Source organism: Marmota flaviventris, chromosome 4 (assembly GCF_047511675.1).
Source record: "Marmota flaviventris isolate mMarFla1 chromosome 4, mMarFla1.hap1, whole genome shotgun sequence".
In the NCBI taxonomy this organism is placed as follows: domain Eukaryota; kingdom Metazoa; phylum Chordata; class Mammalia; order Rodentia; family Sciuridae; genus Marmota; species Marmota flaviventris.
In genome coordinates this window covers 130,572,860-130,600,091 of record NC_092501.1, presented here as the reverse complement: position 1 = coordinate 130,600,091, position 27,232 = coordinate 130,572,860, and the positions used below count along the sequence as shown (strand labels likewise).

At 39.0% G+C, this 27,232-nt stretch overlaps 1 protein-coding gene across 7 annotated transcripts in view; it reads right to left on the bottom strand.

The window, feature by feature from the left end:
• The window catches only part of Rnaseh2b (ribonuclease H2 subunit B), an 86,650-nt gene extending 60,943 nt beyond the window's left edge, over positions 1-25,707 (bottom strand). For 2 of the 7 annotated variants that reach the window (XM_027928819.2, XM_027928815.2), the window contains exons 1-3: positions 25,346-25,704; positions 4,806-4,877; positions 2,715-2,822 (exon numbers count right to left, since the gene is read on the bottom strand). In XM_027928819.2, coding sequence (XP_027784620.1) covers positions 2,715-2,822; positions 4,806-4,877; positions 25,346-25,409 — 244 coding nt within the window. In that variant the 5' untranslated portion in view covers positions 25,410-25,704. Of the gene's footprint in view, positions 1-2,714; positions 2,836-3,296; positions 3,404-4,805; positions 4,884-25,345 lie in introns of those variants that run through there. The other 5 variants (XR_003581800.2, XM_071611519.1, XM_027928817.2 and 2 more) reach the window with 5 other exon arrangements.
• Positions 25,708-27,232: the final 1,525 nt, after the last annotated feature.

Sequence of the window (27,232 nt, the reverse complement as noted above, 5' to 3'; positions counted from 1 at the left end):
TTTCCTCATGGAAATAGGTATGCAAAACTAATCAAAGCAACAAATCCTTCTTCGGGAATGTCTTAGAAGGTGGACAAAAATGGCCTGTGTATCTTAGCACTCAGTGGTAACACAGAGCCAACAGAAAGCACTCTTAAAAAGCAGTCAGAGTACCCAAACAGGCAGAAGAGCAATGGAACAGACCAGAAGATAGAGACAAACCCACATAAATGCAGTTATCTCATACTAGACAAAGATGCCAAAAACATACATTGGTGAAAAGATAGCCTATTAACAAATGGTGTTGGAAAAACTGGAAATTCATATGTAGCAGAATAAAATTTAACCCCATCTCTCACCCTGCACAAAAATTCGATTCAAATTGGATCAAACACCTAGAAATTAAACCAGAAATCTTGGACCTGCTAGAAGAAAATGCAGGCCTAACACTCTAACATGTCAGCTCAGAAACTGACTTTCTTAAAAAGATTCCTAAAGTACAAGAAGTAAATCAATAAATGGAATGGCATCAAATTAAAAAGCTTTTTCACAGCAAAGAAAACAATCAAGAGTGTGCAGAGAAAGCTACAGAATGGGAGAAAATCTTTGCTACCTGCTCTTCAGAGCATTAATATCCAGGATATACAAAGAACTAAAAAAAATCTAACACACACAAAAAAAAACAAAAAACATGATCAATAAATAGGCAAAGGAATTAAACAGACACTGCTCAACAGGAAATATACTAATGGTCAACAAATATATGAAAAAATGTTCAATATCTCTAGAAATTAGAAAAATGCAAATTAAAACTACACTGAGATTCCATCTCACTCCAATCAGAATGGCAATTATCAAGAACAGAAGTAACAATAAATGTTAGGGAGCATGTGGGAGAAAAGGTGCATTCACACATTGTTGGTGGGACTGCAAATTGGTGCAAATTACTCTGGAAAGCAGTATGGAGATTCCTCAAAAAACTAGGAATGGAACCACTATTTGACGCACTATCCCACTCCTTGGTTTATATCTAAAAAATTTAAAATGAACATGCAACAATGACACAGCCTCATCAATGTTTATAGAAGCACAATTCATAACAGCCAAACTAGAGAACCAACCTAAGTGCCCTTTAACAGATCAATGGTAAAGAAAATGGTATATATACACACAATGGAGTATTACTCAGCCATAAAAAAAAATGATATTATGGCATTTGCCAGTAAATGGATGGAACTGGAGTCTATCATGCTAAGTGAAATAAGCTAGTCCAAAAGTCAAAAGTCAAATGAGAATGAAAGGAAGGGAGAAAGGATGGGATAGGGAAAGACAGTGGGATGACTCTGACCTAACTTTCCTATGTACATATATAAATACACCACAATGAATCTCACCATGTGTATCTTGAAGATATCAGTTTAAAAAAAGAAAAAAAAGATCAATGGAGTAGAGGGAGGTGAACAAGAGGTGGGAGGAAGGGAGCGGAAGGCCTGGGGACTGAATTAGAACAAACTGTATTTCATGCTTCTATAATTATGTCAAAATAAATTCTATTTTCATGTATAACTAAAAATAAATAATTAGGGGGTAAAAAAAGAAGCAATGAAAGTGGGCAGAAGAAATGCACAATGCCTCATATACCCAACCACTGCTGGACCCCAACGCGCCCCAGAACAGGGGTCAGAACACAGCTCTCTTGGTACCCTTTCTCCCTCTGAATCTAGAGCTTGGTGGTGAGGTGTGTGTGTGTGTGTGGGGGGGGGGGGGGGGGGGGGTTGGGCATCCTATCATTTGAATCTGCAATGTCCCCTAAAGGCCCATGTGTTAAAGGCTTGAGCCCCAGAGTGCCACTACTGGGAAATTACAGAATCTTCCAGGTTTTTTGTGGGCAGTCTTGGGTTATTGTGGGTATTCCCTCAAAGGGAACTGTGGGAACTCAGCCTCCACTTCTTCCAATTTTTCTTTTGTTTCTGTCCATGAGCTGAGCAGTTTTGTCACATGCTATTACCATGATGTTCTGCCTTGTTAAAGGCCCAAAGCAACAGGGCCAACCAATCATGGATGGAAACTTCCAAAACTGAGCCAAAATAAACCTTCTCTTTTTATGAGCTGATTATCTCAGGTATTCATTACAGTAATGGAAACCTGAGTAACACAGGGGGGCAGTAATTTATATGAAAAGTATTTTTTTAAGGTTGCTATATTCTAGTGTCTAGAAGCTATACAAATATCCAGTTTCAAAGAAATGATGTTAAAAACTTGAAGATCCTCAAAAGAAAGTCTACAGTCAATGAGATAGGCACTCCATGATACAAAGGTAATCTAACTTCTGCCTGAGGATATGGTAGCATTTTAGGAGACAACACTGGTTAGTTTAAACTTTCCTAGCATCAAAGACACAAGTAATAGGGGTTGGGATTGAGGTTGGGGTTCAGTGTAGAGCGCTTGCCTAGCACACGTGAGGCACTGGTTCAATCCTCAGCACCACATAAAAACGAAATAGAGATATTGTGTCCACCTATAACTAAAAAATAAAATATTAAAAATATATTTAAAAAAGACATAACTAATAATCTTTCCCTTCTCTTTGATTAAACCCTGCTCTGCTGCCAAGGAAGGATATGCCATTGACCAGACTCCCAACCAGGTGGATGGACCCATAAGCCCAGGTGTGAAGAGTGGAAAAGCAAGAGTACATACTTAGTTACTGGAAAATATTCACATTAGTCACTTACCTGATTGAACTGACTGATTTATAAACCAAGAGTGGTGCTTTTCCTTGAAAACTTTGATTTCAAACAGCTGGTGTAGACACATATTGAACAAGTAAATGGCTCCTTCCCCTGGAAGACAAATCTGGTTTTTATATGTAAGTAAGTTTTCTCTCTCTTATACACACACACACACACACACACACACACACACACCACTCATACACATATCAAACATACTGCCCTACAGTTCTGAGGACTGCTACTAATATGAGCATAAACATACATAGATACATCCTATACACGCTGACTCCCAGAAAAATCTTAGAGCTATTATATGCAAGTGCTTATTTTCCAGCTCTATAATCTTTACTGAACTTAAATCAAAAAAAGTAAAAGTGTAAGTTATTTATCTTAACTACTACAAAGACTTTCTGCATCAGATCAGGGAGAAGGAAAGCCATTCCTAAATTAGCAAACCCTAAGAGTTCAGCTAGATGGTCTGAGCTGCCACATGGGTCCCTGTCTCCAGGGCACCATGTTCCCCGCCCCCCGCCCCCCCAGCCCCAACACACAGGGATCAACACAGAAACCAAGTTCTCTTACCCCACAAGTCAATCCAAATAGGGAAGACAAGGATATGCTTCAAGATATAGGGAGTAATTAAAGCCCCACTCAACCGAAAAGCTGAAAGGATTTTCGTTTACTTCTCAAAAGAGGGTAGGAGCCCATTCATATATTCATGTTTGATCTCTTCAACTAATGAAAAGAAGAAAAAAAATCTTTCCAACTGGTGTACCATCTCTGGAGTCAAGACCCTGAGCCTGAACTTGTCTCCACCAAGAGCTGGGTATGCGCTCTTAGGGAAATTATATAAACCTTTTTGTGCCTCTCCTTCTACATCTGTAAAATGGGGCAATATTGCACTTATCTCATAGTTTTTTTTTTTTTAATAAGGGCTAAAAAACCCAGAAAACATAAATAACACAGTACTTAGCATATAGTATGTGCTCAGCAAATGTTGGCCTTTATTTTTTCTTGCCAGTGTAGCAAATAAGAACATTTGTTCCTCTATTCCTATGATAATTAGACAAAACCAAATTTTTAGAAGAAATCTGGCTTTTGTTAAATGCTTTAGAATCTGTACTGCTACCCAAAACTTCTCTTGAACAAACATTTCTCACCTCAACTTAGGCTTAAACATGACACCAATTACATTCAATTTCATTTTAGGGAAAAGAACATTGGAGGAAGTCATGAATTTTTTCACCTCTCTTGTTGCTTCTATTGATCATGTCTCTCCAACAATAAGGCACTACCCATTTGCTTTCCCTCATTTCACTATCCAGCATTATGGGCACCAGGAGAATGCTCTCATCTGCTAAGAATCAGGTATCTACTCAAAAAAACACCACCAATATCACTATACTACATACGTACAGAATATTTTAATATTTTTGCCTAAAAATCAGAAGATAAAACTGAAAATATGCTGAATGTAAAGTTAAAATAAAACTGATATCCAAGAAAATATTAATCTCTTCAATGTACAATACTTTTAATTAAAAAGAAAATCATCCCTGACAGGAGAAAAAACAACATACTACTTTTTGGCAGGAATAAAATAAGGGAAGTACAGTTAAAAATGAAACTAATCAAAATCTTGGCATGTCAAGTAAAAGCCTTCTGCTTTTTTACTTTGGTTGTTTATTTTACTTTGTAATATAAAATGAATATAAATGAAGGCTAACATTGAATAACTACTAAGAAAAGTTGGCTTAAGAAAGCCAAAGAAAATTCATCTGTTTTCAGAAAGAACTCAAACACGCTACTTTTTTGTTTTGCCAACATTTCTGATGACCTTAAAGTTCTGTGGATTAAAGCTATAAGAAGAAATTTTTCAAAAAATGTCGAGGGGAAATTATCTAGGAAAACTAGGAAATGTCATCAGCTTGCTTTTGTGACCTCATGATGCCATCTTAACTTTAAAAGCTGTTTAGGAAGAAGACGCACCAGTACCAAATGTGTCCATGCACTCATCAGTCACACCAGCCACAGGGAGAAGGACATTCAGGACACCAGCATCTGAGGAACAGGGAGGGAGGGAGAGCTCACCTGAACAAGGGTTAACCAATTTTACAAACATCAGGCCACTTTTCGTCTTCTTTGAAGCATCTTTTAAATATTCTGAAAAGAAATGGGGGTCATAAAATTAAGAGATGCTTGATCTGCTTCTTATTTTACCTACTTCACTGTTTTCCTTCCTAAATTTTAACTTAATTTATCACTTACAAGCTGATGACCGGTTTCTCCAGGAGTTGCAGTGGAATTTCGGGGAGTTTTAATTTATCTGTTTGGGAAGTGATGAGGCTCAGGCTCTGGCGTCACATGGCCTGGGCTATATATAACTTTTGTCACCTTGGGCAAGTGACTTTACTCTCCTGGTTCAAACGCCTTTTCTAAGATGGTGATAATAGGACATGTGCTTTTTAAAGAATTAACCTAGGTAATCTATAGAAAGCACTTATCATAATAAACAGAAATAAATGACAGCTATCATTAATACTATTATTATGAAGCAGAACATTCTTTTTTTTTTTAATTTTTTATTGTTGGCTGTTCAAAACATTACATAGTTCTTGATATATCATATTTCACACTTTGATTCAAGTGGGTTATGAGCTCCCATTTTTACCCCATATACAGATTGCAGAATCACATCAGTTACACATCCATTGATTTACATATTGCCATACTAGTGTCTGTTGTGTTCTGCTGCCTTTCCTATCCTCTACTATCACCCCTCCCCTCCCCTCCCCTCCCCTCTTCTCTCTCTGCCCCCTCTACTGACATTCATTTGTCCCCCTTGTATTATTTTTCCCTTTCCCCTCACTTCCTCTTGTATGTACTTTTGTATAACTCTGAGGGTCTCCTTCCATTTCCATGCAATTTCCCTTCTCTCTCCCTTTCCCTCCCACCTCTCATCCCTGTTTAATGTTAATCTTCTTCTCATGCTCTTCGACCCTACTCTGTTCTTAGTTACTCTCCTTATATCAAAGAAGACATTTGGCATTTGTTTTTTAGGGATTGGCTAGCTTCACTTAGCATAATCTGCTCTAATGCCATCCATTTCCCTGTAAATTCTATGATTTTGTCATTTTTTAATGCAGAATAATACTCCATTGTGTATAAATGCCACATTTTTTTTTTATCCATTCATCTATTGAAGGGCATCTAGGTTGGTTCCACAGTCTTGCTATTGTGAATTGTGCTGCTATGAACATCGATGTAGCAGTGTCCCTGTAGCATGCTCTTTTTAGGTCTTTAGGGAATAGACCGAGGGGAATAGCTGGGTCAAATGGTGGCTCCATTCCCAGCTTTCCAAGAAATCTCCATACTGCTTTCCAAATTGGCTGCACCAATTTGCAGTCCCACCAGCAATGTACAAGTGTACCCTTTTCCCCACATCCTCGCCAGCACTTGTTGTTGTTTGACTTCATAATGGCTGCCAATCTAACTGGAGTGAGATGGTATCTTAGAGTGGTTTTGATTTGCATTTCTCTGACTGCTAGAGATGGTGAGCATTTTTTCATGTACTTGTTGATTGATTGTATGTCCTCCTCTGAGAAGTGTCTGTTCAGGTCCTTGGCCCATTTGTTGATTGGGTTGTTTGTTCTCTTATTGTCTAATTTTTTGAGTGCAGAACATTCTTAAAATAAATATTTATTGGACATTTATATTTTTTACCTCCATCATTACTGAATTATGTCTTTTGGCCATTTTTCTGTTAAAATATTCACCTTTTCTCCCCCCTTACTTTATGAGGAATCTTAAAAGGAGTCTTTATAAGGATATTAACTCTGTTTTTAATTGTTTATAATGAATCTTTTCTGCCATATAAAAATATGAAATCTTCTTGCAATCAGATCGTTATTTTTCAATATGCTTATATCTTTTGTGTCATACTTAAAAGGCTTTCTCTTCCTCAAAAGCATGTGAATTACCTGTATTTTCTTCTAATATTTTTAAATAATATCTCTAACCTATCTGGGTATAAGATAGAGGGGGGAAATCAAGCATTCTTTTTTCAGGGTTGGCCAGATGTATCAACACCATCTACTGAATAAACTCATCATAAAAATATTACCATTATGCAAAAATATTTAAAATACATCTCTAGGTCTGTTTAAAGACATTCCATTTTGATCTACTAAGTATCTCAAATTCTTATTGATTATGGATTTAATTTTAATATCTGGTAAGACAAGTCCTCTCATTTTGTTTCCTTTACAATATTTGACTGTCAAAGTTTTAATCATGCAGATCAAAAGAGAAAGATAAGACAATATCACTGATAACATCTTTCATATACTGTGAATGGCACACTCGGGGAACTCTTTTTAAATTCTGATTAGAAAGGCAATGCAGCAACAGTTTACCAAAAGAGTAAAACAGAAAGCTACGGGGAGGGAAGGGAGCTTTTATTCTCTATGGTCTGTACTCCCTTTGCTCCATTTTGAATCTATATACACTTAGATACAGCAAGCACGTTGAGGAAGTGCTTTAATACATGATTAAAATACCACTCTTTCCCAAAACTAACATTGCTATTAAATATGTAAAGAAAAAGACAACCTGATTTTGAGATTTCTACTTTCAACTGAGATACAGTAGATAGAATTCCATTTACTCTCCCACTTGAAATAACTCAAAACAAACACCACACAAAACATAGGAAACCACTGTTCTCAAGACACTGATCAGTGTGTGCATGTGATGAAACTACCCAAGGGACAGGTGAAAACCATCTGAACAGATTAGGGAAAACAGCACCTCACACTCACACCTCTAAGTTGCCCTTATTCCTGTTCCTCATAATTCACAGGGCATTAGGTAGAGTACGCAAAAGGGTGTTAACTCAGTAGTAGGGAAGGAGGAGACCTAAATTAAATGCTGCTCTGGTCTCGCCGAACTAATTTTAAAAGCAACACCTAAATGGATCAAACTCTTCCCAAGTAACTTAACTTATTCCTGAAGTTAAAGAATATTTATAGAACTGAAAAAGGTAAAATTCACAATGTTTGACACTGAATCAAATTCATTCAACAAAGTGAAAAAAATATGGCCGATGGTGAGGAACAAAACCTCAATTATTGAAAGAGGGGTACTGATATTATACACCACGCATGAGAATTTACAAAGGCATTGGAAACAGCATTTCTCATGCTCAAAAAGTTAAGTATAGATAGGAGATTTTTTTAAAAAACCAAACTGATTTTTTAGAGATGAAAAATACATCAGATAGGATTAATGGCAGAAGATTAATGAATTTGAAGACAGAGAAACAAAGTCTAAAATGAAAACATAAAAAGAAAATTTTTAAAAGACGAGGATCAGTGACCTATGGGACAAATTCAAGAACTTATCATAATAAACAGATAATATACACCTAATTACACCTAATTAAAGTTTTCAAAAGAAAGGAAAAGGAGAACAGAAAAATATTTGAAAAAAGTATGCCTGAAATGTTTCCAAATTATGAAAATTGTAACCACACACATCCAAGAAGCTCAGTGATTTCAACCACAAAAGAATCAGAATAAAACTATACATCATAATTAGTAGTTTGAAAACAGCAATAAAAAGAAAAATCTTAAAAGCAGCCAAAGAGAGAAAAAAGACATATTTTGTACAGAAGACCAAAACAAGGAATGACAGCAATTTTTTTGTGAAAACAATGCAAACTTAAAGACAATGGAGAAACATCTGCAAAGTACTCAAATAAAACACTGCAATCCCATAAAACCTCCCCTGAAAATCAAGGGTAGAAAATAGACTTTTTCAGAAATATAAGAGCTGAAGCAAATCAGCAACATACCCACACTACAAAGAATGCTAAAAGAATCCTCTGGCAAACACTATGATACCAGATGAAAATCAGAATCTAAACAAAGAAACCAAGAAAGTAGGTAATGGTAACTGCAGGGGTAAATAAAAAATAGTCTTTAAATATTACTCTTTAAACAAAAAGAACAATTTACTGTGGGGTTTATAACATATGTATGCATAAAATGTATGACAACGATAGTATCAAGGCCAGAAGGGAAGAAGCATAAGGATACTCCTCTAAGTGTCTTATACCATGTGTGAAGTGATAGAATATCGCTTGATATCAAATATCAAATCGCTTGAAGGCAGACGTGATGATTTAAATGTGTGTACAATAAACTCAAAGGCAATCACAAACATAAAACAAAAACAAAAAATGCTGTTACTAATAAGACAACAAAGGAGATGAAATAGAACTAAAAAAAATACATATTTAATCTAAAAGAAGATAGAGAAAGAGTAAAAGGCACAAAGAACAGATGAGACAAACAGGAAACAAACAGCAGGAGGACAGACTCACCCCCAACCATATCAACAATCACATTCACGTGTCAGGTCTAAACATCCCAACTAAACGCAGACATGGTCAGCCTGGATTTTAAAAAAGGTGAGATAAAACTATATGCTGCTTGCAAGAAACACACTTGAGTCACAGACACAAGTAGAATAAAAGTAAAAGGAAGATTATATTGTGCTTATCATGCTAATACCAACCAAAGGAAAGTGACTAAATTGATAACAGAAGACTATTACCAGGGATTAAGAAGGCCAGTTTATAATGATAGAAGGGATTAGCTCAAAGGACATAACACTTCTAAATATGCACCCAATACAAGGCTTCAAAATGCATAAAGCAAAAACTGATGGGGCTCTCTACTCTATCCCTCCCCCCGGACCATTAATCTGTTTTCTCTATTCATTTTGCCATTTTAACAATATTATATAAATGGAACCATACAGATTTAATTTTAAGAATCTTTTAAGATTTTTCTTTCTGTAACTTATTTCCAGATAAAGCTGAGCACTGTTTAACATTTTTCCAAAAAACTAAAGAGTAGTTTTCCTCCCTTCCCCTCCTGCTGATTCTCATCCAACTCACCCCCAGCATCATGAACCTTCATATATATCTTAAGATCCAGGTGACCTCTTTCTGTGTTAGCTTCACTATAACAGTAGACCTTTCAATTTTAACTTGATGAATTATCGTTGACTTTTTGTTTCTTTTTTTTTCCAAAGTTACTGGATCTCGTAAGCCTGACACATTCTCCTTCAGTTTTCCCCATTCCTCCAGAGCCTACACTAATCAAAAATTTTAAATACTAAAAGTCTAAAAAATATGTTTCTAATAATTCTCCAAGGGTAGTAGTGTTTTTATTTTTCTCAAGAAAAGCAGTAAGACCAGAGGATTAGTTATAGCCTAAAATGTCAAGCTATAAGAACTTCTGAAATTACTAACTACAAATAAACACGGACACTAATGTATTATGCTGCAAATGCCAATGTTCTCTGAAATATGATTTGGGATCTGCTCTCACATGGCACAGACAAAACAACTTGCTGTTGGACTGAATCTTTCAACATGGAATTGCTAGTGAGATGCTGTACTCAGGTGGTTTGCCCCTCTTCACTAGAGAAAACATTTATGTCACTTATTAATTCATCCATTACTGACAAGTAAAAATTGACCCAGCCCCTATCCATATGGAGCTCATGCAAATCCCATGAAAGAAACGGGTTTTAAATCAAATAATCACTGAAATGTAAGCTGTTAGTGTAACAACGGCCAAGAAGAAAAACAATACGAGGAATATGAAACCTTATGATAGAAGATCTAGATGGGGAGGTCTGGCAAGGCTTCCTGTGCCTTGGAATTGCTTAGTTCTCTGCTTTTATGGTTAAGGGGTCAAGGGAATTATATATTCACTTTACCAACTAAATCTTTAGCTAGTTCCTGGGCCAAAACCAATGCAGAGAAATTTTTTTTAATTGATACTCAATAATTGTATATATTTATGGGCTACACAGAGTATGATATTTTGATATATGTATACAATGTTTGATGATCAAATCAGGGTAATTAGCATTCCTGTCACCTCAAACATTTTGAGCTATTTTAAAACACATAATAAATTATTGTTAATGTTGCCACCTTACTGTGCTATAAAAATGCTAGGATTTATTTATCTTATCTAATGGTAATTTTGTATCCCACTAAATAACCTCTCCTTACCCACCCCACCCCTCAGTTTCTGGGGACCACAATTCTACTCTGTTTCTAGGAGATCAATTTTTTTAGGTTCCAAATGAGAACATGCAGCCAACCTATTTTTGACAAAGGAGTCACGAACATATGCTGGGAAAAGGACAGTATTTTCAATAAATGGTGTTGGGAAAACTGTATATTCATAGGCAAAAGAATGAAACTACACCCACCCCTATCTCTTAATATATAAGGTCAACTCAAAATGGATTAAAGACTTAAAGTAAGGCTTGAACTATGAAACTACTAGAAGAAAACAAAAGAGTTTTTGCTCTGATCAAAGATTATTTTGGATGTGAACCCAAAAGCACAGGCAACAAAACCAAAAACAGACAAATGACATTGTATCAAACTAAAAGTTTCTCCATAGCAAAGGGAACAATCAACAAAGAAACGATCATTAGACTGAGAGATTGGTTTTATTTGATATGCTCATTTTTTTTTTTTTTTAAGAGAGAGAGAGAGAGATAATTTTTTTAATTTTTTTTTTTTAGTTCTCGGCGGACACAACATCTTTGTCTGTATGTGGCGCTGAGAATCGAACCTGGGCCGCACGTATGCCAGACTAGCGTGCTACCCGCTTGAGCCACATCCCCAGCCCAATATGCTCATTTTTTAAAACTTGATTTAATATCAATTTTTGAAAGTTGAGTGATTTTACATAAAATGCAGGTTTTAAATATAAATATTTCCCTAAACATGGAAAAAAAGTCATTAGATAAAAATTTCACCTTGCACAATCAAAAAACCATGGCAACAAGCAGCTCACGTCAATGATGGCAACTACCATGCCCTGGTTCCTTGACACTCCTTAGCATCCTGAACCTCATGACGGGACAATTACCAAATGCCATATCTGCCCTCACTAAACTGCTTTCTCATTCATACTCACGGCAGGACAGGGTAAATATCAGGTTCTAAAAAAAAAAAAAAAAAAAAAAACCACTGAGCCATGAAACAGCACCCTCTTATTGGACCTTCTTATTCTACCAATTCTATGCTACCAGGTCAGGCACTGGGGATCTAGCTGGGAAACCAAGCTCCTGCCCAATGTATCTCTTTTTGTCTTAAACTCTATTTCCTCTGAAATTAGTATGGCATTCTAGCTCTCCTTGAGCTACTGTTTGTATGGAATATCTTTTTCATCCTTTTACTTTCAACCTGTTTGAATCTAAACCATGTGTCTTATAAATAGCATACAGCTGGAGCATAGACCCCTACCCCCGATTCTGCGAATCTTTGCTTTTTAATGAGTGTTTAATGCATTCCCATTCAATATAATTACTGAAAAAGTAGGATTTATGTCTGCCATCTATCTCTTTTGTTTCTATACATTATGTAATTGTTCCTCTATTCTTGAATTACTGCCTTCTTTTATATTTAATAGATACATTCTAGGGCACCATTTTCATTCCTTTCTTTATTTTTGGGAAAGTTGTTTTCTTAGTGGTTGTTCTGGGAATCTTAATTAGCATTTTAACTTAAAACAATATAGATCAGATTAATACTAACTTAGCTTAACAGTATTTAGAAACGTTCCTGAAATATTTTCCTTTTCCTTCCTGCTGCTTTGAGCTATTATTGTCATACATACAGTGTATACCCATTGACACAGTTCTGTATTTATTGCTTTATATAGGTGTCTATTAGATGGAAGAGTTACAAACAAAAATGCATTTATACTTTTATACAAATTTTATTTTCATATGGTAGGTACCCATTTATAGTTATCTTTACCAGTGTTCTTCACTCTTTCTGTGAATCTAAGTTAACTATCTAGTGTCTTTTCTATTCAATCTGAAGAACTCCTCTTGATTCTTTGTGGGATGGTTTTTCTCTCTCTCTTATGCCTCTTACGTGTATAATGCATTCTTATTTAATCACTGCTATATTAGGACATGCCTGCTTGTAATGAATTTTTATTTTTATCGGGGAACATCTTAGTTTCTTCCTCATTTTTGAAGGATTAGACGGATATAGAATTCTTTGTTGAGAATCTTTTCCTTTCAGCATCTTGAGTATGTCACCCTACTTACTTCTAGTCTCTAGTTTTCAATGAGAAGTCAGCTCTTAGTTTGAAGATAGCTTCAACTTGATGCGTCATTTTCTTCTTGTCTTTTTTTGACAGTCCCACTATGATGCATGTAGGCCTAGAGCTCCTTGAGTTTATCCTATTTAGATAGCAAATGATTTTTTAAATCAAATTTGGAAAGTTGTTTGGTCATAAATTTTTCAAATATTCCCCCCACTCACCTCAGGTTCCATTAAGCATATACTGGTATGCTTGATAGTGTCCTATGAGTCCCTAGGATTATACGGTTATGCTTCCCCCCAACCCACCCCCATTCTTTAGTCTGGATAATTTCAATTATGTCCAAGTTTTCTGATTCCTTTCTCTACCAACTCAAATCTGCTACTGAAAGCACTGGTGAGTTTTTCATTTTAGTTACTATACTTTTCAACTCCAGAATTGACATATTCTTTTATAATTTTTCTCTTTTAACATCCTCTATTTGGTAAAATTCCATTATCATACTTTCATTCTTTAGACATGGTTTGCTTTAGTTCTTTGAATATATTTATAATACCTGATTAAAATCTTTTTTTTTTTTTTTGGGGGGGGGGGGAGTGGTACCAGGGATTGAACTCCAGGGCACTCAACCACTGAGTCACACCCCAGCCCTCTTTTGTAGTTTATTTAGAGACAGGGTCTCACTGAGTTGCATAGTGCCTCGCTTTTGCTGAGGCTGGCTTTGAATTCCCAATCCTCCTGCCTCCGCCTCCCAAGTCACTGGGATTACAGACATGTGCGACAGTGCCTGGCTGATTAAAATCTTTATAGAATAAATCCAACACCTCAGGTCCTTCAGGGACAGTTTCTATTGACTACTTTACCCTCTGTTTATAGACCATATTTTCCTCTTTGTGTGTGTGTCTTATATAGTTTTTAAACTGGACATGTTGAATCAGATACAGTAAATGTGACAGTTCTGGAAATTCAATTCCCACTCAGATACCTACAGCCCTACATACAGGTTTAGCCTTCTAAGTCCCTAGGAATGAGATTTCCAAGCCCCTTATGAACATCTTATTCCCTATATTCTCTCTAAGTTTTTGGCCAGGTTATTATTTGCCCAACTGTTATAGTCCCATCAGAAGCTACAATGTTATATAATTGCCACTGATTGTTTCTGACAAATGTCCTAGGGATAGGGCTTTTCCCAAAGAACAGACTCTGAACTCTAAGTCAGGCCAAATAATTGTGCCCTGCAAATGGGACTTTTCTAGGGAACTGTGAGACAGGTCAAATAGGGACAATGCTCCAGGAATGGGACTTTTTGAAGAGCTTCAAACCAGGTCTATCCTGTCCAACAGTTGAAAGATTGCTAGCTTTGGGGTTGAGCGCTTGCCAAGCATGTGTGAAGCTTTCATTCTCAGCACTGCATATAAATAAATAACAAGATCCACTGACAACTAATAACAAATAAAAAAATTTAAAAAAAAAAAAAAAGATTGCTAGCTTTTACAAGTACCATGTTTGCAAGACTGCTACTTTTCTCTGCTCAGTTCCAGGCTACTATAGAACTGAGCAGAGAAAAATGGGAGTAGTTCAAGTTACAATGCCACAAACCCTGCTTGCTGTTCCTAATGAGTTTCAGCAGTTTTTCTTGAGTAAACACTCGTTAGACTGTTGGAAGTCTTTGGCTAATTTTAAGAGTTCTAAAAAAGTTGATTTTGAACTCTCCTTGTCAGGATTTTCATTGCTTTTATGGAGGTGTTGGTTTACTCTCACTGCATTTTAAAGGCTCAGTATGAAAAAAAAGAACTGTACTACTATTAGACCTTTTATTTAAGTCCTTAGTCTATACCTGGTATTTTTAGCCATGCAAAATTATTTGTGACCACAGGTCAAAGGTTCTATCAAAGTTAAAGAGTTTTCATTTAAATATGGAAAACCCTGGGACACCCCATGGGCTAGTCCTCACTCACCAAGTGAAGCTGAATTCTTTTTTAATGTCTTTTCTCTCACCTGCACCTAGCACAGATGAGTAACTGCTAAATTACTTAGGAAGAAACAAAAAATCCTGCTTTTTAAAGTTATGAGAGAGAATCAGAAAAGTAAGAAAGAGGGACTATCAAGAGGGCCCTCATCTATAAGTCTGTTTTTAACTGGCAACTATTTCTTCAACAATCTTAGCACAAAATGATCCATGGATCAGACAGGGCCATTTCCAAAACCCCCAGCACCTCTTCTTACACAGCAGTGTGACCACAGGCAAGATACTCAACATTTGTTGTGCCTCAGTTGTTTCAATTATAAAATGGGCACAATCATAATTAGTATATAGGTTTTTGTTAGATTGAAATGAAATGTATATGAAAGTGCCTAGAACACGTAATGACTACTCATTAAGAATCAGTTTCCCTTCCCTCAACTCTATGAAAAAGTAAAGAACAGGTAGGGAATTGAAGACCAAAAGTTAAATACAAATTCCAAGCAAAGAGTTCCTAAAGGTCTAACAATTAGCCTTCCTAGAAAAGTTTAAACTAGAATCAGTATATCTTGCTTATAAAGCCAGAACAATGTATATTGTATGTGTGTTAAAAAAAAATAAAATCAAGAAAATGTATGGTTAAGTACCCAGTAGCTCTTTGCACATGAAATGTGCTTGAAAACTGTAATGTGTTCAATTTTATAAAAAGTTCAATAAGAAATGATATAAGCAAATCTTGATACTTATAGAATCAAACTTTTCTTTTGTAGAAACATTTATTCTTGTGAAACACTTCCTTCAAATTGTACTGAAAAAAATGAGAATTCACACTATTTTTAAGAGTAAGCTTTGGCCTTTTGACTCTCCCTATTTAAGATGATGTATGCCCTCAAGCTCAAATAGCTTAAGTATTTTTTGCTAAAAAAGGAAAGAAAGAAAAATTTAGACAGATCAGAAGCACATATCAGTCTTGTTAGCCATTTCAAATTCCATAATCATCTCAAGCCTGTCACTCTGGTTCCTTATATCTAACGGATTTCACAGTATTTTGCTCTCTTGGACTTTGGAAAGATCCAGTTATGCCCCACTGGTCACCATTAACTGGTAGCAGATCTTCCACCTATTTATCATCCTGCTCTAATCACTCTGTAATTTTGAAAAGTTAGTCGCGCAGTTTCTCACAAGCCAAAACGGTCCATTCTTTCTCACCTACAGACCATACGGCATGGGCTGCTGCACAGTTGATATGAAGCTATTCATCAACCAGTTTTTAAAACTTGGCAGCTCTTTTTTATCCCTCTCTTGTTTAAGACAAGTTTCTTCGCATTATTTAAAGTTCAAAGACACGAGACTGGAGAGAATCACCTTTTTGCCAAGTGCTTTTATGACTTGGAAGCAATGGACATTTGTTCAAGATCCTGTCTCATTTTTGGCACATAAGAGATAAGCTCTGAGAAACCCACACCTATGTTACACGGAGAAGAAAGGAGAGACACCAAAGCACCATTGGCTCCATTTTTAGATACCATATCAGGGCTATTCAGCTTTTTAAAGAAAATCCAATATAAAAAAATGAGATTATCACTTCCATGCTCTTGTAATATGAGTCCTAAATGGCTCAAGTTTAACCACTGGAACATATTCAGACCTCCTGGTTCCCTCCTGCCTGGTTGCCAGAGAGTCTTCCTTGGAAACACTTTGCTAGCACACAAAGATACTGCATGCAAGACAAATCAGCACACTTTTTAAGTTCTTTACAGCTTCTAGGAATGCTAATTTCAGTAATAAGTGTATGCCTTTCCCTTCCCAAGATGTTAGCACCACCATCAAAGAGATATGGGTCATTTTCTGGGCTTTGAGGCTCTGTTTCTTCAAAGGCTACAGAGGCAAATCCAGAAGGAGGGAGGGAGAGGGAGGAGGAAGAGAGAGAGAAGGTGGGGGTGGGGGACAGAGGCAGACACTAGGAAAATGATTTCCAAGTGATAGGTTCCTCAAAATATAATTTTCTTTTGAGGCTTTAGGGAAAAAAGTAAAAACTGTCCTTCACCAAGACCATGAAAAACAAAACCTTCAATCTTTCAGGGCTACCCCCTATTGACAGCCATGTTCTAGGAATCGCCTGGAGAACGCACTGGAGAAAAAGCCGGTGATAAAATTCAGGTTCACAACTAGCTCAGAACAACAAATGCCACCAACTTACAGAGATGGAGCTTGAAATATCTAAGAAGGAGGGAAATTCTGGAGAGGCAGAAAGGACAGACCTGATTGGGGTATCTGACAGCAGCAAGGACCGCCTCCAGAAGAGGAAGTGTGCCTGAGCCCAGGTCATCAAACCTAGAGCAAAGGGAGCCTCAGCCCTTCCATGTCCCCAGTCTCTGCCACGTGCTGGGATGCCTCCTTGCAGGCAGTAGGATGGCCCATGGAGTAAAGCAGGAGTCCTAGAGAACCTGAGAGAGCTGACGTGTCACTGAAATCCTACTGCCTCCTGGACAGACACTTTTGACTTCTGAGTCTTGGTTCCTGATGTATAAAAAAACAGTGACATAAAGCTTGCCTGAACTGCTACCCAAGGTCACTGTGAGGGTCAAATATAATAACACGAAGTGATATAAGATCCAAAGACAAGAGATATTTCCTAAAAATTACATAAACCTTGGGAAAATGAAGGCAAGTAAAATCAGTTCTCCATATCCACAGATTCCACATTATGGACTCAACTAACATTGGATCAAAAATATTCTGATGGAAAAAAATCTATACTGAACAGAGACTTCTTTCCTTGTCATTATTCCCTAAGCAATACAATAACTATTTATATAGTACCTACATTATATTAGGTATTTTATATAATCCAGAAATGATCCAAAGTAAAGGAGACTGCCTAGGTTATATGCAAATACAATACCATTCTATATAAAGGGATTTGAACACTTTCAGATTTTGGTATCTTGGAGGTCCCAGAACCAATCACCCTTGAATACCAAGGGATAACCGTAAAAGCTGCAGTCAGATTCCAATTCACCATAACCAATTCTCTATACAAATAAACCTCTGCCATCTATGTAGGCATAAGCCCGTCAGAGAGAGGGCCAACAACTGAGATGTTCCAAATGCTGGCTAAGGCTTCTGAGTCCCACTGGTAAGTGAAGGCAGCAGCTAGTTCTTGTGCTGACCTTCCATCCTTTTCTTCCAGAAAAGCACCTCACTCTCAAGTCCCCTTTGTCTTCCTCTCCCACCTTGTGCCTGTAGTGGAATCTACCCTCCTAGCCACATTCAATAGCTGGTGGAGGATGGGGATGTCTGGATCACAGGGTGCCCAATCAAAAGGCTGACTTGAAAAGTTTCATACCAGGAGACCTGAGGCATGGGTGCAGCCTGTTTTCCACTCTGTGGAGGAAGTTGGTTTGAGCAGAGGAAGTTACCAATCAGGCAGAAACCCAGGGCCTCCTGCTGCCACGACACCCTGTTTCCAGATGTCCTCACATGTTCCACACTCCATTGCCCTGCCCCAGCACACAGCTGGCCTTTCCTAGGAAAATGGGAACCTGCTCAGGAACTCCTGGAGGAGTTCAAGTCAGGCTTTGCAATATGCAACCCAGATACACTGACCCCACAGGGAGAAACAGTACGAAGTTCATGTAAGAGACTCAGGCACCATCCAAACAGTCCTCCAGCTTATGCCCAGTGCACAGAGCAAGTATGCAGGAGGCTGTCATCAAAAATTCATCCCGTTTTGGTGGCTTTGAAAACATCCTAGTTTGCCATTGTATCCATTAGGACTCTGAGTTTATGTTTATCTTCATCTCTCCTGCAACCATTTGTATTTTCAATCTTTATCCATTTTTAAAGATAATATATTCCAAATGTATATCATCTACTGTGTGAACATAAACTCATGCCTCTTCAATACTCAAAGTATGATATACAAATTCTCTTTGTCCGCTTTGTTCATATTACAAGTTTTTCTTTTTCTTTTTAATATTGTGTGTGTGTTGCTGTTGTTGTTGTTGAGACAGGGGTCTCACTATGTTGCCTAGGCTAGTTTCAAACTCCTAGGCTCAAGTAATCCTCTCACCTTAGTTTCCCAAGTAGCTGGGACTATAGGGACAGGTCATTAACAGAAAAATATTCAACCCCTCAGTTCTTTTGTTAAATCAATGCAACTGCTTTCTCTAATTCCATGTATAAGTATAACAGTGCCATACAGCACTCTTCTAGAATCCCAACTCCACTGAGTGTTTTAGTATTGTTGTAGGTAAATAGTAAGAGTAAAAAATGAAAGAAAGGCCGAAATAGAAAAATTTAAAAAAATTAAAAACCCTGAAATTCCTTTTGTAATACAAATAGCACACACACACACACACAAATGGAAATAAACATCTCCATACAAATAATTGGTATTTTTATTTCTGGGTGGCGGATTGACAGACAAATTATTTCCTTCTTTATTTTTCTTTGCATTACTAAAATTTCCATCTTGGGTACTACCATTCTAATTTTTTTTAAAAGTTATTTAAAAAATAGTAGGCAAATAAAAATGTGTAAATGTAGAGTTAATTGAGTCAAAAACTGATATTTAAAGAGCAACAACAAAAAGTTTAAAAACAAGGTAAATCTGACAATCACTGCAGAGCCTTGGCGAACTGGGGCCCTCATGGGGTTAGCTCTGGTGGGAGGCAGCTCGGCCAGACTCCAGCCTCGCGGTTTCAGGGGAAGATAATGAAAGAGGCACCAGGATATACAGATCTGAGTCCCTTACGTGTCTTTTCATCAGTGGCCCATTCCACTTAGCAAAGTCATCCCTAGAAAAGAAATCACAAAGGAAGTTCTGAACAAAAGTCCAGAAGTTTTAAGTGGCATGATCTGCTCTTTACAGGCACTAGGAATGACTGTGGTCTGAAGCTGAAGGCCAAAGGGACCACCACTGAGAAGCCTCTGGCTGCTCAGAGGGAACACGCCTGGACCCTCCCCAGCTCCTGGCATGTGTTAGGTGTTCAACACATATTTAAACAAAATGACAATGGATAATCATGCTGACCTGTAGGTGACCAGAGGTACCACTAACTTGTACACTAACAGGAAGACAGGCCCAGTGGGAAGGCTTCTGGTAGAGGTGACCCTTGAGCTGGGTTTAAAGGAAAAGCAGAAATTTGGCAGGCAGAGAAAGTGGAGAAGAGCAGGCAGAGCTCCGGGGAAATAGAACACCGTGGGTATTCAGAGAGAAGGTGGGGTCCAGCAAATGGCTTGGCTCTGTGGAAAATGAAGTTGAACCAAGCCTTGAAGAATGGGTAGAATTTGGATAGAAGTGGAAAGGGGGAGAGAAAGGTCAGTGTAAGCAAAGATACTGCAGGAAGAAATAGAAAGAGAGACATTCTTCCAGAAAATACCTATCAAATACCTACTGTATCCCAGGCCCAGTTAAGTTGGAGAGGACTTCGGTGTAAATTGAGCCACAGACAACTACCGCATTAGACTGGTTCTGGTCTCCCCACTGCAGTAATGAGGAATAGACACTTCACAATAAGGAAGCAATTAGTTCAAGGACATAGAGCTACCAAATAGCACACATTTAGTTTGTAGGTGTCTCTTATTATAGCCAGGCTTGAGAAAGCATTAAGTTGTTTTTGTGCTTGCAGTGCTGGGGATGGAACCCAGGGCCACCAGCACACTAGGTAAATGCTCTACCACTGAGCTACATCCCAGCACCAGAGTTGTTTGTTTTTAACATCACAGTTAAAGCTCAGAGGATGTGGGAGAACTCCTGAAGTCCCACTGCTTACTTTTCTTAATAAATTTTTTCCTCTTGGAGGATAAATATGTGGGAGCCATGAGTTCTTGTGCCAGGTCTTTTGGAACAATACTAAGAAGGCACGATCAGGTTCCAGGAACAGCCTGATTACACCAAATGGCAACTGATTTAGTCCATCCATTTCAGAACATGCTCAGATAGCCAGGGGAGCAGATCCACTGGCCATCTGAGATAGGTCAGATGAGCCCTATCAAAAAATGTTTTTTAAAGGCAAAGGCAGACTCAGAATCCCTGTGGAAAATGTTAAACACGCTCCATACTGGAAAACTCAAACACTCATACAGAGTAAATGACATATCTTCCAAGAAGCCAGGGGCTGTCTGAAGTCGGCACTTGCACTGGCCAGGTTCCCTACCTCTGCCAAGGGAAAGGCAACTTCCGGCCCACAAGGCATATTTCTAAACACAAATTTATACATGCATGCATATGTGAAAACAGTTTTGACAAAGGGCAAAAAGCCTGATTCAACTTTTCTAACATATGCCCACCCTTAGGCAAAAGAGGAAAAAAAGTTGTTTTTTGTTTTGTAGTAGCACAGAAAAGTCAACGAGGTCTATGGTAGTTCATCTGTCGTCATACACACTTTTACTTTCTTTCTCCCCTCATCCCTAACAAGACATGTGTCTTCCAGGACTTACAAAAAGCTGAGACAGACCATCAGAGTCAACAGCGTTAGAATAAATTTTAACCATCATTACATAAGAAATTAACCTTTGCTTTAAAGTTGATTTATTTTTTAATCTTTGAAGAGGACACAGCTCTAAAGGGTGAGTTCACACAATATTTTCACTTCTGTTTTTGCTCTCCATGTGGAGAGGCAACTCTGATACTGCTATTTGTGTTATCATGATGCCCAATTAAAAAGCTCTTATTGTACTTGAAATGTCTAAGGTAGGCAGGCTTGGGATTCTTTTCTCTCAAAAACTTACCCATCTTCCACCCACAAGAAACTGGCCCTCACTTGTAGAGAAATGACCCATACAACCTTTCCTAAAATAACTTTTAACATTTATTTTCATGAAATAAAGGGGGAAAGTCCTTTAGCAATATGAAAAGTAATACTGTAAGTGAAGATTCGATCTGAGGTCCATTTTGGTCTGGAAACCTTTTACTCAGGGGACTCATGTAGAAATTTTAATCAGGCTAAGTAGACCCAGATGAGATCTAGCTTTGCGTTTTTTTTTTGTTTTTTTTTTTTTTTTGTGGTGCTGGGGATTAAACCCAGGGCCTTGTGCATGTGAGGCAAGCACTCTACCAACTGAGCTACATCCCCAGCCCAAGTTCTGGGCTTTTAAAAATTGTCTTGAAATAATTTCTGTTCTTCCCATTTTTCCTCACAAGAACATTGGGTTTTCCAAATGTTTTAATACTTAATAGGAGGTGAATCCTGTTAATGATTCAGCCACAATAGCAATAATAAACTTGTCTGGCCCACTCAGCCAGTGTGTTCCCAGTTGATCCTCACCCCTAGGCCATCCCAGCTTAATAGAACTGACGAGTGTACAAAACTTGGACTAAAGAAAAATACTAAAAATATAAAACTCTTAGGGAAGCAGAGAGGGGCAAAACTTCTAACATGTTCTTAAAAGCAGAGATGTTAACGTTCTCTTAGAGAAACTACAACTGCCAATAACCTAGTATGCCTAGATAATTGTAGAGAAACATTAAGAACACCTTGAACTAAAAGAAGTGCTTACCTTTGCTGAAATGAGAAGCAGTTCTGTCTCCACCTGCCTATTAAAATGCAGGTGCTAAGTCTGAATATCTTACAAGTATCCCTCCCAAGTTCCAGCTTTTATCTGGGATATTTGAGTTTTGCCAACCAAAATTGCAAACTAGAAGCCAATGCTGTTAGGGTAGCTGGCACAAATATCCAAGAGAGACACAGCTCTGAGTTCAAGCCAAGGTTTATTGACAGAGAGTATCTGCCAGGCTGCTCTGTAAGGTGCAGCCAGCCATCTAGGGACCTAACAAAAGTGGGTCCAACTTTTTAATATTTCCTTCATGATATAACAGTACAATAGTCAACTCAGAAAATACAAACTAACTGTTGGACATGCGTCATCACAAGGTTAGGTGGCTTAAAAGTTCCTTAAAAGTTCTGTTGTTCTGGTGGACAATGTGCTCACTGTTCAATACATAAAGGTTCTCCAGATCCCAGAAGTTTTCTACAACTGAATACACACTATCTCTACCAAAATTTTTGAAAATTTTCATAAGACCTTATTAAGGGTCCAACCTCACTGTAGCGAACATGCTCATTCAGCAAAGGGTATTCAGTTTCCTGCTCCTGGATGCATAACTAACTGCACTGCCCCATTTCCTGGAAAATACAAACAGCATGAAGACAGGCCTGGTACACTGAACTTCTGCATACTTGATGACTATGTAAACTCTGGCCCATTGCAAAACCAGCTCTAAGCTTGAGGCTCAAACTCCTACATCTCCATCTAGCTCCCAAGGGCTGGACCTCACTGAAGTGGTTCTCAGCGGGGGGTCCCTGGACCACCAGCAGCAGCACCTGGGAAATCATTAGAAATGCACATTCTCAGGCCCCAGCACTTCTGGAGGTGAGGCCTGGCCCCCAGGTGGCTGATGCCTCCAAATTTGAGAACCACTGTGGCAAGTTGTAGCTATCAAACTGTTTGTACCCTCAGAGCCTGAAGGTGGCACTAAAGGCCAGCTGGAAGAAGGAAGGGAGGGAGCTCAAGTTTTAAGTGTTCCAGAAACCAGGCCTTCCTCTTCTCCTCCCACCTGACCACACAGCACCATCAGTTCCCTAACAGTTGTTCAACTTCCCCAGTGCTTAAAAGGTGACAGTACATCTCATCTTTGAACAGGAACTGAGACAAAATTCTTCACCACCTCTCAGTAGATATTTTAAATCTTCAACCTTCAGGGATACGTTCAATATTTAATTATTGGGGGGGGGGGGTGTTCAATATAATGAAGGCACAAATATACTTTAAGAATGAAAATGTCAATACTTAGTAAACAGACAACAAAATGAGAAACTCGAATTATTATCAGCAATTGCATTGTCATAATAATAACAATGCACTTGATTCTGAAAGATTAGAGTTCTTATCCTAAAAATTTAATTGTACTGATGTGACAAAAGTGAAATGAAAGTAGGATTTCTTTCTTTTTTTAAATGAAAAACATGTATATACATCTAACCCCTTGCTAGACTCAGTCAAAATCCTGAATTTTGCAGCAGTAACTTTGATGCTCTGCTGGTGGGAGTGCAGATAGGTACAACCACTTTGGAAAACCATTTGGCAGTGACTACTAAAGCCAAATAAATATGCAAGTACCTAGATCCAGCCATTCCACTCCAAAGTATATACCCTAGAGAAATGAGTCTTCATGTCCACCAAGGGCCTCACAAGTATAGTCTTAGAAGTACAACTTATACAAGTTACAAACTGAAAACAATCCAAATGTTATCCTCAGTAAAGGAGACAAATAGCATGGGTATTCATATCATGAACCAGAAGCAGCAATGAAAAAAACCAACCAACCAACCAAAAAACTAATGCACTGGTACCCACAACACAGGCACATCTGATAGATACAATGGTGAGTGAAAGAAGCCAAAAATCGGAAAGGTACGCTAGTATCCAAATAGGCAAAACTAATCTCTGGTGAGCGAGGTCAGCACAGAGACAACTGTGGATATCTAGAGGAGGCACCTAGAGAAGTTCTACTTCTTGACTTGGGGCACAACAGATGAAAGGTTGGGTGAATTACACACTTAAAATCCCTATATTTTACTGCATGTACATTATAACTATTTACAAAGGAGTGGGAGAATTAAGCATATATGCAAAATATATTGACACACTGCCATGTAATTTTAGAAAAAATCTAGATTAGTGGGTAACTGTGTCATATCAGTGTATATTTACTGCAAAAATACAATGCATTTGCTAGTCTAAATCTCGACATTAAATATAATGAACAGGGGACTTTCCTTCTTTCCAAAGTTATACTATCATATGTATGTGGCATTTGTATGAGGAATTTACTCTGCGCTTAAAGGGTCCCTCTTCCTGTGGCACCGACTATCCACCCTTCCATTCCTCCTCCACCCACTTCCCTGCATACTCTGGAGGTCTGGTCATCCGTGCACACAGAGGACGAAGGGCCTGGCTCTAGGGCTACTGTGGTCATTATCCTGCAGAGCTATGACCATCCTTGGCCTAACCATCACCCCCAACCAGCTTCCCTCTTGCTAGGCCATGCCAGGCCAGTTCGAGGTAAGAGGCCCAGTAAAAATAGCTGTATCTGAGGCCACTCCGGGCGTACTGGATCCCTGTCTCCGATGCACTAGGATGGAAGATGCTATTCCAGCTGCTCAACTGGGGACACGTGCAGGAACCTCCAGGGTACCACACGCACGGGAGACTTGGAACCCACTGGCCCTCTGCAGGCGGGGTCGGCTCCCGCCCGCTCACTCGATCCAGGAGGATCAGAGCGGCTCCCTGGAGCGCTCCCGCGATTGAAAACCGCGGCTGGCTATAACACGTGACCAAGACGCGGTGCGGGTGTCTGGGAGAAGTCCTTCCGGCTCCCTGGGCAGGGTTGGGAGCCGCGGGAGTTGGCGCGCGGAGTTTGCGCACAGCGGGCCGTCGTTCCGCAGTAGGAGCGCGTCCCCGCGCCCTTCCCGCCCGCCGCCGCGCGGGGCGGCCGTATTTACCTGGAACCAGGAATACGTGCTGCCGGGCGCGAGCCCCGTCCCCGCAGTCCACGCGCGTGGCCATAGCGCCCGCCTCCTCCGGGACGCGCGCGCGGCCACAAACCCGTAGCCACAGGCCCCCGTCCCGCGCCCCGCCGGAAATGGCGGGAGGAGGGTCTACTCCGGGTGGCGCGGCGCGCTAAGGGACTGGCCGAGCCCAGGAGACGACCCACGGGTTGAATTCGGTTTCGTTTCCGGGACCAAACTGCGCTCGCTCGCGCTACGTTTTTAAATTTAGCGCCAGGCCGAGGCGCCCGGATCAGCGGCGCGAGGCCGGGGAAGAGACGCTCGCCTCTCCCCTGCGCTTCTCCACCAGTGGTAGGTGCTCGCCGCGCCCCCCAGGGACAAGTGACGCGGCGGAGAGGGCGGCGACCCGGGGACGCTGAGGCGGCGGGCGGAGTCGCACAGCCCGACTGTCCGGGCGCTCTTGCGAGGTGGTGCAGCTGCCAGGGTCCCTGCAATGTTGGGCCTGGAGGACAAATGACGCCCCCCGCACTCTAAGGATCAGGAGACTCCTAGAGCAACAGCTCTCTAAGGACAACAGTTGACACATCCGAATCTTACTGTAACCCAGGGACTTGGCCTCTAAGTCTTGGTTGAACGTGTCTTGACATCAGTTAGGTCTGCTTTGGAATTAAAGTCAGGATGTTGTGTGCTTGGTGGTTTATAATGCACCCCACAGCCCTCAAATTGGGCTTGCACCTCATCACTTTAAAAAAAAAAGGTGCTATGCACAAGGCCCTGGGTTCAATCCCCAGCACCACAAAAAACAAACAACAACAACAAAAAAAGTGCACAGTTTGGGGGCTCAAAATATGATTTTTTTTTTAATTTTAGAGAACACTTTGTAATGAGTTAAAAATGACTTTTATGAAAAAATTATGTTTAAAGAAGTCGTGATCATGAAATGGGGGTTAAACTTTTAATTGAAAAATTAGTACCCGGCACAGGGTTTTTAGAAAGCAGTAAATGTTTGTGTGCCCCACTTGCAGATCCCCAACATTTCCTTGTTTTTCCAGAATTTTCTCTTGCCAATACAAGTTCACGTTTATTTTTTGCACAAATGGGAGAATAATATGCATAACTCTTATGTATTTTGCTTTTCTTGTTTAATCCTGAAGATACTTGGATTCTGTACCACTTAGATCTAACTGAGTCATTTGAAAATATTTTTAACTTTAAGCTTGTTTCTCACAGGCTTACAAACACAGCTCAAATGGACTTGCAGGACACCAGTGGAAAGGAACAGCATCCTAATGCAGATTCTGGAACAGATAGCAGATTAGTACTGCTGTGACCTTCCCTGACACTGTAGTATAAACCCAAATCCCCATGGTGATTACTAAAACAGCTAAGGGAGAAATGCTACCCATGGTTCCCTTGCTCCACCATGTGTAGCTGGTTTCATTTTTCTCTCATCCTTTCCAGCCGTTGGCTGTTTGAGTATGTATCTTTATGTGGTTGTTTTCACAGTGTAAAGACAATTTCGTCTGCTTTTCTCACTTAACATTGTCATAAAAATGTTTTGCATTGTATCCAGCACTGTCATTATTAATGGAGGCATGTGATCTCACATTACTAATCTAAAGTTAGCCATTCTCTAGTGTACAATATTAATATTATCTCAAACTTACTATGAATAATGTTTCAATATGGACTATGCAGTAGTTTGAAAAAATTATGTTTAAGAAGTCGTGATCATGAAATGGGGGTTAAACTTTTAATTGAAAAATTAGTACCCGGCACAAACTAGATGCACCTATACAATATGAATGCTTTATAGCAAAGGGGAAAAAATAGATGCAGGAAATTATTTATAGCAAAGTACTATGTAGGTAAATTTAAAAC